The sequence below is a fragment of the Buceros rhinoceros genome, unplaced genomic scaffold (genome assembly GCF_000710305.1).
Source record: "Buceros rhinoceros silvestris isolate BGI_N320 unplaced genomic scaffold, ASM71030v1 scaffold8546, whole genome shotgun sequence".
NCBI classification, from domain to species: domain Eukaryota; kingdom Metazoa; phylum Chordata; class Aves; order Bucerotiformes; family Bucerotidae; genus Buceros; species Buceros rhinoceros.
In genome coordinates this window covers 38,954-50,795 of record NW_010418042.1, presented here as the reverse complement: position 1 = coordinate 50,795, position 11,842 = coordinate 38,954, and the positions used below count along the sequence as shown (strand labels likewise).

The following is an 11,842-nucleotide window of genomic DNA, read 5'->3' as shown; positions in this document are numbered from 1 at the left end:
CGTAGCGTGTCTCTGATAAAACCCCTGCAGGTGCAGGCAGCTGGGGTTTGGGGTTTTTTTCAGGTTGTTTGGAAATGGATGTTCTTCTGGTGGTGTTTAGTAGGCAAGTCCCTAACTTCAGGATGATTGCCAAGTTTATTGCTTCCCCCCATTTTTCTTGTTCCTGGTGTGGTGACCCTCGGGGCTTGGCTTTGTTGTGCAAAGGGGTGACTTGGCTCAGGCCTGCCTTACCTTCGGGCAGCACGTTCTTCGGTGGTGGCTCCTGTTTGGGGTTTTCGGGGCTGCCCCCTCTCCGGTGCTCCCGCTAATCTTCCACTGAGTGGGGCAGCGTGGTGGCGGGTGGGGAGTTGGATGACACATGTCTCGCTATGTCCCGGCTGCTCTCAGAGGACGGCACGTGAGCGTGCCGGCAAGTGGGCAACATTTCCCCCGGGACAGCCTGCCAGTTCAAAATAAACTTGAGTTATGGATTTATTCAGCTTGTAAAACCTCAGCTGGCATAAATAATTGAGAAAGCAAAGGTTTGTCTGTGGTGCATACCTCAGGGACCCGCTCCTGCCTCCCTCCCCCCCACCACCCTTTCTTATGAAAATGATCCCAGTTGCACTGATAGATAATAACAACACCAAGCAATTAAAAGCTATGGGTGGCTGGAGAGAGGAGAAAAGGTTCAGTTAATGAGCTTTTCCTTTTCCTGTGCCCAGGAGAGCCTCAGAAGTGACGAGGCGATTAAAGCGAAGAGATAATTATAGATTATGTGAAAATGGGTCCCTTGGGGGCCGAGGGCCTTGACATAAACAGTAAGTGTTGCGAGTGTCTCTCGGCTCCCCGCACGCTGTGCGTTCCGCTCCGCCGCGCTCCCGCTCGCTCGGCAGCGCTGTGCCAAGCAGACGGGTGAAGCCACCTGTTAGCAGCATCCAGGGCCACTCCGCAGCGGGTCCACTGGGACATGCCTTGGACCACCCCAGGAGAAGGGGAGAGGACACCCAAAGTATCACCAGATCGCAGCCCTCTGCCCAGAGCTTTGTGCTGGAGGTAACCTGCAAGGGGGGAGGAAGGGGATGGGGCAAACCTGGAGGATGTTCTCTGCGTGAGGGTAGAATATCTGCATTTCAAGTTTCTTTTGTGCCCTTTTTCAAGGCGTTCTTGGTGGTTGTTCAGAAAGCAAGGAGATTTGCAAGAAAGCTTGTCAAGCCTTCCAAGCTTGGGGCGAGATGGCTTAGTTTAAGTTCTTCCACATCCTTTTATTCAAGGATGTAAAAAGCTGCCCATGAGTTTCCTGCAGTCAACATTCAGTCAGGGCTAGCATCTCCTACTGGGAATGGGGGAGAGCAGAAGAAAGTAGCTTTTGGGGTTGAACAGCGAGGGAGAAGAGAAACCCTGCTGGCCATCCTCAGGAAATCGATGTGAACAGATCCACTGCCTTTACTGACAGTCAGGTGGGCGCTGCCTTGAAGACTCCTATTTTAGCTCAACAAAAAGCCAGCACTTGTGTATCGCACCATCCAACGTGGAAACAAAACTGCATCTGAGTCTTCCTTTTAGCTACAGCTTTTAGGTAATTGTGCACTTCTCCCTTAGGTTGAGTTTCGTGGTCTTTCCCAGCTGAAGATGTCTTGAATGATGTATTTCTACTTAAACTGAGATTTTCTTTTTTCCTGAAAATTCTGATAGAAATGCTATGGGTTCCCTATCCTCCCAAAATACCTGAGCAGTGTCTTTGCAGCTTCGCTTCTTTTTGTATTTCTGATGAGCTTCTGTCTGGTTTTAGACTGTTTCTACCAGTTTCTGGGCCTTGCTGCTGACTCTTAGCAGTTCTATGTGGAGTGCAAATTCCTGGTAGGAACTGTTCTGATAAAAACACTACATCCTTTTTGTTTTCCTCTAGCTACTACAGTGCAGGCATTATTCAGTATGTACACATACACACATGGGAGGAAAAAGGGGGGGGGGGGGAGGGGGGGGGAGGGAGGGGGAATAAGGTGCTGTGGGAACCAGTGCCCAAGTCAGCTCTGAGCGGTTTCTCATGTCCAGAAGTACTAGAGCTCACCAACTTATTCAAATGTATATTGGAAGGGGGGGGGAAAAACCCTTGAGTTGCAAGGTATTAAAACCACGTTTCTTATTTGTCCTGTGTGGTTTTGAATGCAGACAGTAAGTGGGAGTCACTAGAGTGGTGTGAATGGAATAAAGACAAGCGGAGCTTGTTCCCCAGTATTGGTCCCTCCAAAAATCTGGGTTTAACTCCTCTGAGCTCCTTTCTCAGTTTCCCTTCCTGGTTTTGGCACGCGGCATGATTATATGGTTTTAAATGTCTGGGGTGCAGCTTCATCTGACTATTTTGTTTGCAGGTAAAATGTCTTCATTAAAACTGTATGGACTTCCCTTGGATCTATTCAGGAAAGGGTTCGTTTCTCTTTGTTAATATTTATAGGAAAGCTGGAAATAATATATGCTCTTTTTTTAAAAGAGAGCTTCAAGAGCCAAGGAATGGTTTAAAGCTTGAGAAATAAATGCAGAGTAGAAAGACGAAATTTCCCAAAATCTTGTCTTCAGGTGGGGAAATGGCTATTCTGGATTAATTCCATTGTGGAGAGTTCTGAAAGGAAAGTGGTTTTTTGGAAGGGGCACGTGTAGATATATAGAGCATTTGCAGAGGTGGTTATTCCAAAAAAGCTAAATCATATCCAAATAGCTGTGTCAGGTCATTGCCCCCTTACAGACAATAATACACCTGGGAAGAGACTGTAGGAGTCTTGTCTGGGGGCTGTGGTAGGAACAGCACCTGGGTTTGGTACATGAGTGGAGCGCAGTCAGATGCTTTATCGTGCCACGTGCCTTCTGGTACCTCTGGTGCAGCAGGCTGGAGCTGCCCAGGCTCTGCAGCGTGTGGAAATGCTGGTGCCCAGGCTGACGGGGTGGCATCGCTGCTGGGGTGGAGGGCACAGCCTGAGCCCATGGATGTGAGACAGAAAATCATCCAGGAGTAGCTGAGGATGGTTGTGGACTTCTAGCAAGAAGAGACTGGGCTCTGCTTTGGTTTTATTACAGGTCGTTCTTTCTTCCATAAATGAGGTGTGTGTGGCTGTGCAATGGGGAGAAAGCTGCTGGAACCAAGTTGCTGTACAGCGTCTGAAAAGCAGCTTCACCCAAAAGGCTGCTTTCAGGGTGTGTTTGGGAGGCTGGGCTAACAAGGCAGGACTGGAGGGACTTCCCAGCATATCAAATCAGCCCTTGTTAGTAGGGGCAGGCATGTCTCATGACCTCCATCATGAGTCTGTCAAGCTCCATCTCAAGCAGTATAAGCTTTTGCTTTTCTAATCCAACCAGAGATTCCTTTTTTCTCTAGAATTCAAAGTAATTGCCTCTAAAGTACCAAGTGATCCATTTCGCAGGAGCCTGTACGTAGTGAGCGGACAAGACCTCCAACAAATAAGTTCATGAGAGACTGGTTAAGAAACTTCTGTTGTGTCCCTAGGCCTAGACATAGAGCGTGGAATCTTGTGTGGCACCCAGTTCTTTACCAGAAAGGTGCGACTCAGTTGTTGGAGAGGACTGCTTGCCTACAGAGGTTGGGGGTGATGTGCAGGAGAACTAAAGGAACAAGGTGAGAGAGGTCAGAGGAAGTGACTTCTTTGGAGAAAGCAACACTGCTGCTGGAGCTATGTTGTGCTCCTTCCCTAGCACTGAGGAAGGAGAAGGATGCTTGAGGTCTGAAGAATTCAGGTGTAACTTGGTAAGCTAGATACATAACGATAAAAGACAAAGTTGTGCCATGGAGCTCTGTCTACCCTGATGGGAGCAGGGGATGTGGGCTTAGTGGCATCAATGTTTTCATTTTGGGGGGGACTACAGGTCAAAGAGCATCGCTTTTTCTTTGTAACCCATTGCTCAGAAAAGCAAATAATGTTTAGATTTTCCTTTTCTTTGCTCTCATGATCATCAGCCTGTGAGGCTCAAGAGCATTGCAGGTGAGTAGGAGGAGTACCGTTGCCTTTTAACACTGGGGGATCAGTTCTCAGACCGCCCGTGGCGTTGCAGAGGCGGTTTTCTCTTGTCCAGAAGGCTCACAGCAGAACAACCTCCCCACTGGGTCTGACTTCCTACAGCCTGTTGTTATTAGGAATTTCCTTTGAGGCTGTCAGCTCTGAGTTGTGCTGAACATCCCGATCATCTTAAGGTGATTGAAATCTGGGGATGTCCTGAGAGGCAACTACTTTGTGTTTAACTCTCATGAAGCTGCCAAATCCTGTGGCAACACCGATGGGTTCATTTGAGCCATAGGTTTCATCTGGAAACTAGAAAGAGAGGATATAGTTTGTGGGCTTTTGGTTTACTTCTAGAACATTAATCCCCTCGTTTTAGTCCTTACTAGCAGCACAGTTGTATCAGCGTATCTGTACTTGAAGGTATTATTGTAAAGGTGCCTCCTGGTAGTCATGGCACAGTCCCCTTTCCACAGAAAAATTAGCTGTGTGGAACTTTCCACTGGCAAACTGGCGTGGATGGTAGGAGAGTTGTAGTTCCTCAGCGATACTGGTGTCGGTAACTTCTCGTCATTAGATACGTGAGTGTGGATTTACGCAGCGAGATAGAAGTGTCTTGGTTCTGCTCTGTCCCTTTGCTAGAGGTCCCTAATGTTTTTAACTGCCACGACGCACTGTAGCTCCAGCCCCTCATGCAAAGCTCTTTTATAATGTTTGAAGAATCAGTGAAAGGCCTGAACTTCGTTAGAGGTTCTGTTTGGTTGGCTGGTAAGAAAAGAAGTTTGACAGGGTGTTACTTCCAGCTCTAGAAGAAGCTGTAGGTGTAACTCAAGCACCAGTGACCCCATAACTTGATCTTTCTGCCTGCAAGCAGCCCTAAGCAAGCACAGACATGTGCTGATCCTTCTGCGTGTGCCAGCCTGCTGCTGTGAGCAGAGGTGACGGTCAAGCTTTGTCTGAACACTGTCAATGCAAAAAGGAGGAGTGCAACTTACTGGCTAGTAAATAAATTAAAAAAACCCAAAACCCCTGTGGTTAGATTCCGAGAGAAACACCAAAGATTTCACAAATCCCTGGACAATTACTTACCAAAGAGTACCCAGTAATAGCAGGCGTGTTTTAAAGCCACCGTAGAAAGTGTTTGCCCAGCGTTCACCCCTTCACACACAGAACAGAGTTCGTCCTTCAGGGTGGCCAAGAGTATGAATGGGTTAGAGAGCAGAACAGAGAGGAAGAGGATCTGGAAAAGGCTGATAAATATGCTCATCTGGATGCAGCCTCTAGCTACAGAAATCCTGAAGTCACTGAGTTTGTGAAGCCGAGAGAATCCAACTTGGGGACGGATTGCTTTGCGCGTGTCCTTTTTCTTCTGCTTTTCTTCTCGGAGCCACCATTAGTGGCCACCATCTGAGATGGGTGGCAACGGCAAGGTCTTTGGTGTGGCCCAGTGTGGCTGTTACAAGATTGTATAGCACGGAGAAGAGCAGCTTTAGTCGTCTTATCCTCTGTGGGATTGCAGGGATTTATACCAGGACTTGAATGTGGGTTTTGCTGGCTTTGCTTTATAGACTTCTTGTGCCAGTCCACAGGAGTAAGCTGATTTTTGTGCTGGCATAATATTGTTAAAAACGACCTCAATTTTATGTGAAGGCAGGACCTTCTGTCTCTTAATCTGGGAGGGTATTATTGGTATTATTCTGCATGTGCAATACCAAGTGTCTGTTTCAGTCCGGTGAGGGTGTTGGAATGTCTGTAGCAAAGTTAGAGCATATTATGTGCATGTCGCCTTTGTGCTGTGCAGTAACACGGTGCTTCTTTTGCTTTTGTTTCCTGAATAGGGAAGAGGACAAGAACATTTTTGATTACTGCAGAGAAAACAACATTGACTATGTAACCAAAGCCATTCGATCAAAAAAAGTGGATGTGAATGTCACAGATGAGGAGGTATGGAGAAAAAAAAAAAGATAAAGACCACTGATCTTTTAACTGTTTTGTGTATTAACTGGGTGCCTCTGCTCTTCGGAATTCCCTGGTTGGGATTATTAGGAACTACAACGGTGGGACAAACACTTGGTCATTGAGACAGGGGTCATCTATCTGAAAATAGCTTTCCACTGGATTTCTAGTAGCGTGGATGTACTAACTTAAACGCTGTAGCATATCAGAAAGCGACTTTCCGTGTTGTTTTCTGCAATGCCAGCAGACACTTCTCCACCTTGTACACTAAAGGTGGTCAAACAGAAGTAGGAAGTGAGGGAAGTGGCTTTTTTGACCTATGAACTCTGTCCGCGGGTGAGGTAGGATTTCTGCCATGCCACCAGCTTTTCGTCATTCCCAGGTGGAGGGCAAATGAGTCACACTGGCTTTCTAGAGTCACAGAAGCAGTGGCATTGTCCAATCTTTCTCTGCGCGTCGGACTCAAAACACTATTTCCCCCCAGATAATACAGCAGATAATGCAGCCATTGCCAGAAACATCAAGAAAAAAAACAAGTGTCTCAAATTGTGATCCTTTTCTTGGTAAAAGCAAACACCTGGTGTGGACGATTTCCTGCTCATGCTGCAGGAAACTTAGTGGTACCAGCTTTGTCACCTTGGTTTTGATGCTTGTGTGCTGCCACCTAGCCCTGTTTGCGGTCCAGCCTACGTGCGACTACTCCTGCCCGCTGCTTTCCGGCACATTGTGTTCTGGTGAACAGATGAAGTGCTTACACATTCATAGACTGAGACGCCGCAAATTCAGTTGGGTTCTCCGGTAGCTCTAAGCAGATTTCTGCCCTCTGAGCCATGACAGCCCCGGCTGGGGCTCTGCATGCTGATGGCGGGGCCTTTTATTATTAACCAGGAATTCATGTGATTAATTTTCAGAGGAGAGGAGAGGAGGGAGGGTGTTCACGATCAGGATTGGAATTTCACATCACAAATTCAATGAACTGAAACTGTCATGTGCCACACAGTCGCTGCAACAGCGTCATTACTGAGCTCCATCACTCCGTCCGCCGACCACAGGTTCCAGGAGTGAATGTCCAGGCTGGTCCCGCAGAACATGGCTGGAGTCCTTTTATTAACAAAAGCTCATTTTGGGGCTCACGTGCAATAAGTGTATAATGACATCGTGTTAGCATGGCTTCATTGCCACTGGCAGGATGCTCTTTCCTAGCTAGCAGAGCTCAGAAGCTTGGCCTGCCTCTGTGTTCAAGCAACAAATGTGCTTGTTTTCAGCCAAAGAAATTACGGGTTTTACCAAAATCAAAATATTTGGTGAAAGAGGGATGAAATACTTTTGTGCTCTATCAACATAAATGTTTAGAGCCTGATCCCAAAACTGCCAGGTGACATCTTTGGGAATGACCCGTGAGTCTCTGCTGGACGAGAAGACCTATTTCTGATCTCACGGGTGTTAGCACGTGGCTATTGCAGAGCACTAAGAGGAGCTGGAGACCTGCCTACCTGGGAAGGGCTCATGCGAAAGATTCCTACTGGCACCAAATTTCCCCCTAGACAAATTTTCACTGCCTCAGTGATGATTTTTTTTTTTTTTTGCTTGCTCCAGCGAATGCTTGAACAGGGAAATGAGAAGCATTTCGGGGGGCACTTTTTTGGCAGGTCTGGCTTCTGTAGGCTCAAATCTGACTAGAAAAAAAAGATCAGCGTACCAAAAAGAAAAAATGGGAGGAAATATCTATTTCACATTATGTTAAAGAGCTGAAACCGTTACCAATGATGTTCGATATCCAAATGTGTCCTTCGCCACCTGGAGAGTAGCTGATTTTCCAGTATCATGCAGGTCGATTGAAGTTTCAGAACCCATTTTAGAGTAGGGATAACCCAGACTGAGCCTTTGGTAGAGCGAAGGGTATGCAAAGCATGATCTTGTCATTTTTATCAACTGTTTTAGTATTACTGAATAAATACATCCTGCCATACCCCAAAGGTGCCTCTCCTAGTCCTCAGAACATAACTCACACTGTCAATCCTTCGATTTAGATGCATATAAATTTAACGTGGCGGCAGGGACACGTACAAAGAGTTAACGTGTGATGAAACAATCTGCTGAAGCACCGAATAGTCTAGTGCTAAACCGCAAAGAGGGCAGGCTCAGCCTTTCCTTTACAATACAGACTTGACTGAGGGTGTAAGGCTTCTAGACTTTATTTCTGTGGGATGCCTTCGTAGAGTATCTGATTGTATCCCCTCATTTCATGCAAACCTGAAATAAGTTAGCGGGAGGAGAAAAGAAACCAGGAATAAAAATGTAAAATGGGGACAAGGCAACTCACTCAAAGCAAAAGCGTTTCAGAAGGGCCAGCAGGAGCCTCTGGGGTTTAGATAGGTGCACTTGGCAGCTTTCGAAGTGGTAGAGATAAAGGTGTGCAGCACTGCGGCCAGCGTACCTGCTAACAGCTCGGGTATAATAAACTGCAGCGTGGAATTAAACAAAGAATCTAATGACAGTAATCATGTAGAAGCTTCCATTTACTGTATCTAAATTGCCCAGAGTTCAACAGAACAGCCTGCGTTCCCTTAGAAGCAGCACAGACTAAAGCAGCCTGCTTCTCTCGTGCCTGTCAGCAGGACTAATGAAATAAGAAATGGCCTGTGGCCGTGAAATTGCTGCAGGCACATCCTGGTAGTGCGGATTGTGGGCTGAGAAGGATGTTTCTTCAAATTCTAACAAACCAGAAAGTGCTCAGAGGCCAGTTGCTTTTGTAATTTATGGCAATGGCTGCGGAGGTTGTAAACGGGGAATTTTTTTTTAATTGTTGGAGAAATCCCAGTAAGCAAACCTGGTACCTGTGGGTAGTATTCAAGCTCTTGCCAAAACTTTAATGAAAGGCGTCTGAAATGATACTCGCTTAGTCCCCGATCCTTGTGCTTTTGGGACAGCAAGTGCCAAATTGATGCCAGCTTGCCAAGAAATGGCTAGGCAGAAAAAAATGAGTGTGAAGAAGGATCACATGCTTCTGGATTTACAGCCTTACTCCCATGAGAAAAGCTTCCCCGACTGTTTCAGAGCTCTGAAAGTGATTGACTTCCAAGTCACATCTGAATTTTACCTGTGTAATTGTAACAATGGCCCTTCCATTCACGGTTTTTTCTGTTGGGGGGCTGCAGCCGCTCTATATATATCTCCTCTTAATTCCCAGTAATAAAACATTTGCCCCAAGTTAGAGTGGCTCCCGTTGCTCTACCGCCGTTACAGCTGCAGACATCATACCTAGAAGTGTAGCCGAATACTGTAGCACGTCCGTTCAGTTTGGCTTTGTTCTCCTCTTTCTCTGCCCTGGCTAATTGATGGGAAAATCATTGCCATCCATTTGTCTGCTGAGACTCGGTGTATCTGAGACAAATCCCTGTCCTGTGCTTTGTTTGTGAACACCCTGTGACTTGGAGCGGAGTAAAATTGATGTGCTGTTGGCTTGAGGAACTGCTGCAGAAGCTGGCCAAGCTGGCAGCAGTTAGCCAAGCAAAGCACGGAAGATTTAAGAGGCAGGGTTAGTGCACTGGGGCTATTTTTATGCTTTTTTTTATTAAATATTTCAAAGGCAGGGGAAAATGCATCCTCTTAAGTAACTTCTGCAACAACCGTTGTGTGTTTGAATTGCATGGAGGGGGTACCTCGATGTTTGGTCGTGTTTAGTCACCAGGCCTGGCTAATGCAGTGCTGTCCTGTACGAAACTGTTGTGTTTGAGTCTCTGCTGCTTAATGAAATAGTCGTTTGGGAAGTGTTTGGGGAAAGCTCGATCTGCGGCTCTTAGAATTTCTGCCGCATTATTTAAATGCTCAAACACACATTATATGCTGATAGAAGGCAGCATCTGTGCAGCCTACAGAACCTTTCAGCATGCGTAGGTGATATCCATGCTGTACGAGGAGGTGGACTGCATATCCAGGTTAAGCTTGTCTCATTGCTAAGATTTGTTTTAAGGAAGACGTGGGAAACCAGTGGGCTTTGTATAGCTGCCTAAGTGCATTACCAAGAACTCTTGAGAGTTTTAATTTACCGAATACTGTGCAAACAGAAGTGAATATTATCTTGTTGTAAATACAAGTTTCTTTGTAATGCTTCTTGTTATTCGGCTTCTTCTGCGGGTATTTTAACTTCCACATCAAGTGGCGAGCTCTTGCACAAAAGGTCTCCAAAGCCCCTTGCACCCTGTGTTCAGGGTGTAGCGTGCTGTAAGGATGCAGCCCTTTCTTGGGTGGAACATGTCAGCTTTTTAATAGCGCACAATTACAATGCAGAGCCATTTAAGGCACTAATTGGAAAATATTGTATCCATTTAGAATTGCGGAGAAAATATATAGGTAAGCAGAGTGTAATTACCCAAAGTGGAATTGGCCCAAGACTCGAAATCCATACTCCCGCGAATAGCACAAGGAGATTTTTAATGACTGTGAGCGATCAGGCTTCAGTTTCTTGTCCTGTTCAAGTGGTAACGTTTGCAGCAGGACCAGCCTTCCGGTGTCATGGGCAGGGACTGCTTGCACGGTGTGGCAGTACCCCTGAGCTGACAGGATCGGCAGCGCTGTCTCTCCCAAACTGTTAGTTTTCCTTTATTTGTCTCAGCCGAGTTCAGCACCAGTAAAACAATGTTGTTCTTGTCCAGAGACAAACACAAACCAACATGTTACAGCCACTAATCTGTTACGTGAATTTTAATATAAAGAACAGAAAACCTTTAGATACCTTTATTTTGTCACATAATTGCACAATACCTGTACTTGTGTAATTACAGTATTATTCCTCTACACACATATGAAGAAACTGAGATTTGTTGAATTATTTATTGCTGTTGTTCATATTGCAGATAGTGCTTCTTTCTTTCGAAATAAACATCTGTGGCACAAAAAAGTTGATATTTGTCCAACTGATATCTTAGGTCTTAAGTAATTACCAGTCCAGAGATGCGTTAAGGATGTTAAATATGAATTAAAGATCTTCCCATGTTTACCAGTTGGTTTAAATGGTACTCTTCACCCCTTTTAGACTTTGATAGTGGTGTTGAGTGCAAGAACGTTAATCATTAAATGGCCCGTGGATGTCATCAGTGCTTCCACAGAAAGTCATTGTCAGAAAATTTATTCTAATTCAAGGTTAATTAGTATAACATTAAAATTATGTGTTATAAAAATTAATTACTTAGTGGGTCAAAAAGTGTGTTAAAAAAGCTTAATGCCTTGTGTCCGAGATCGCATTTCCTTCCTCAAAATCATGTCCTAGCTCTGCTGCCCTGCCCGAGAATATCCAGCAGAAGCAGGGTGAGCTTTAGTTGCAGGTGTCTCCTGTCCCTCCTGCTGTTTTGGCACCGTGGCTGGGAAATTTGGCTCATGGTTCCCATTAGCAGATAAATGAGTTGCTCACCTTGTTCCCCACTGCTCTGTTGAGAGATTTATAACCAGGCGTGGGCTGATGTAACTGATTTCATCTGTGAAGGTCCATGACTGCTTTATGTAGTGTACTGGAAAACACAGGTCAGTCTGGCATGTCACAGCTTGGGGGATGATTTCTTGCTTGTCTGCAGGGTGATTTCCAAGGAATCCCCTCCAAGCATGCTCCGTGCTGTCCTCAGCCAGGAGAGACCGATACCAGCAGTACGTCTAATTTACTGAGTGTACGTGGTGAACAAAGGAGAAACCCTTCCATCTCAAACTGCTTCGAGCTGTCTTTCTCTTTGGAGTTGCTGATGTATAACATCAGAGCGACTTCAGGCGTGCGGAGACTTGGAGAAGGAGAGTGGGAAGAAGACTGCGGAGGTTTGGGAGGAGCCGGAGGCATGGATGCGGCAGCCCGTGTTGTAGAGTGAGCGGGGGACGGGTGTGGGCGATGCCTGCCCCGATGTCTCCTCCTCTGT

At 46.0% G+C, this 11,842-nt stretch overlaps 1 protein-coding gene across 1 annotated transcript in view; it reads left to right on the top strand.

The window, feature by feature from the left end:
- ACBD6 (acyl-CoA binding domain containing 6) overlaps positions 1-11,842 on the top strand; it is a gene marked incomplete at both ends in the record, with an annotated part of 37,292 nt that overhangs the window by 24,789 nt on the left and 661 nt on the right. Inside the window, one exon of the mRNA XM_010138381.1 lies at positions 5,825-5,930. Coding sequence (XP_010136683.1) covers positions 5,825-5,930 — 106 coding nt within the window. The remainder of the gene's footprint in view (positions 1-5,824; positions 5,931-11,842) is intronic.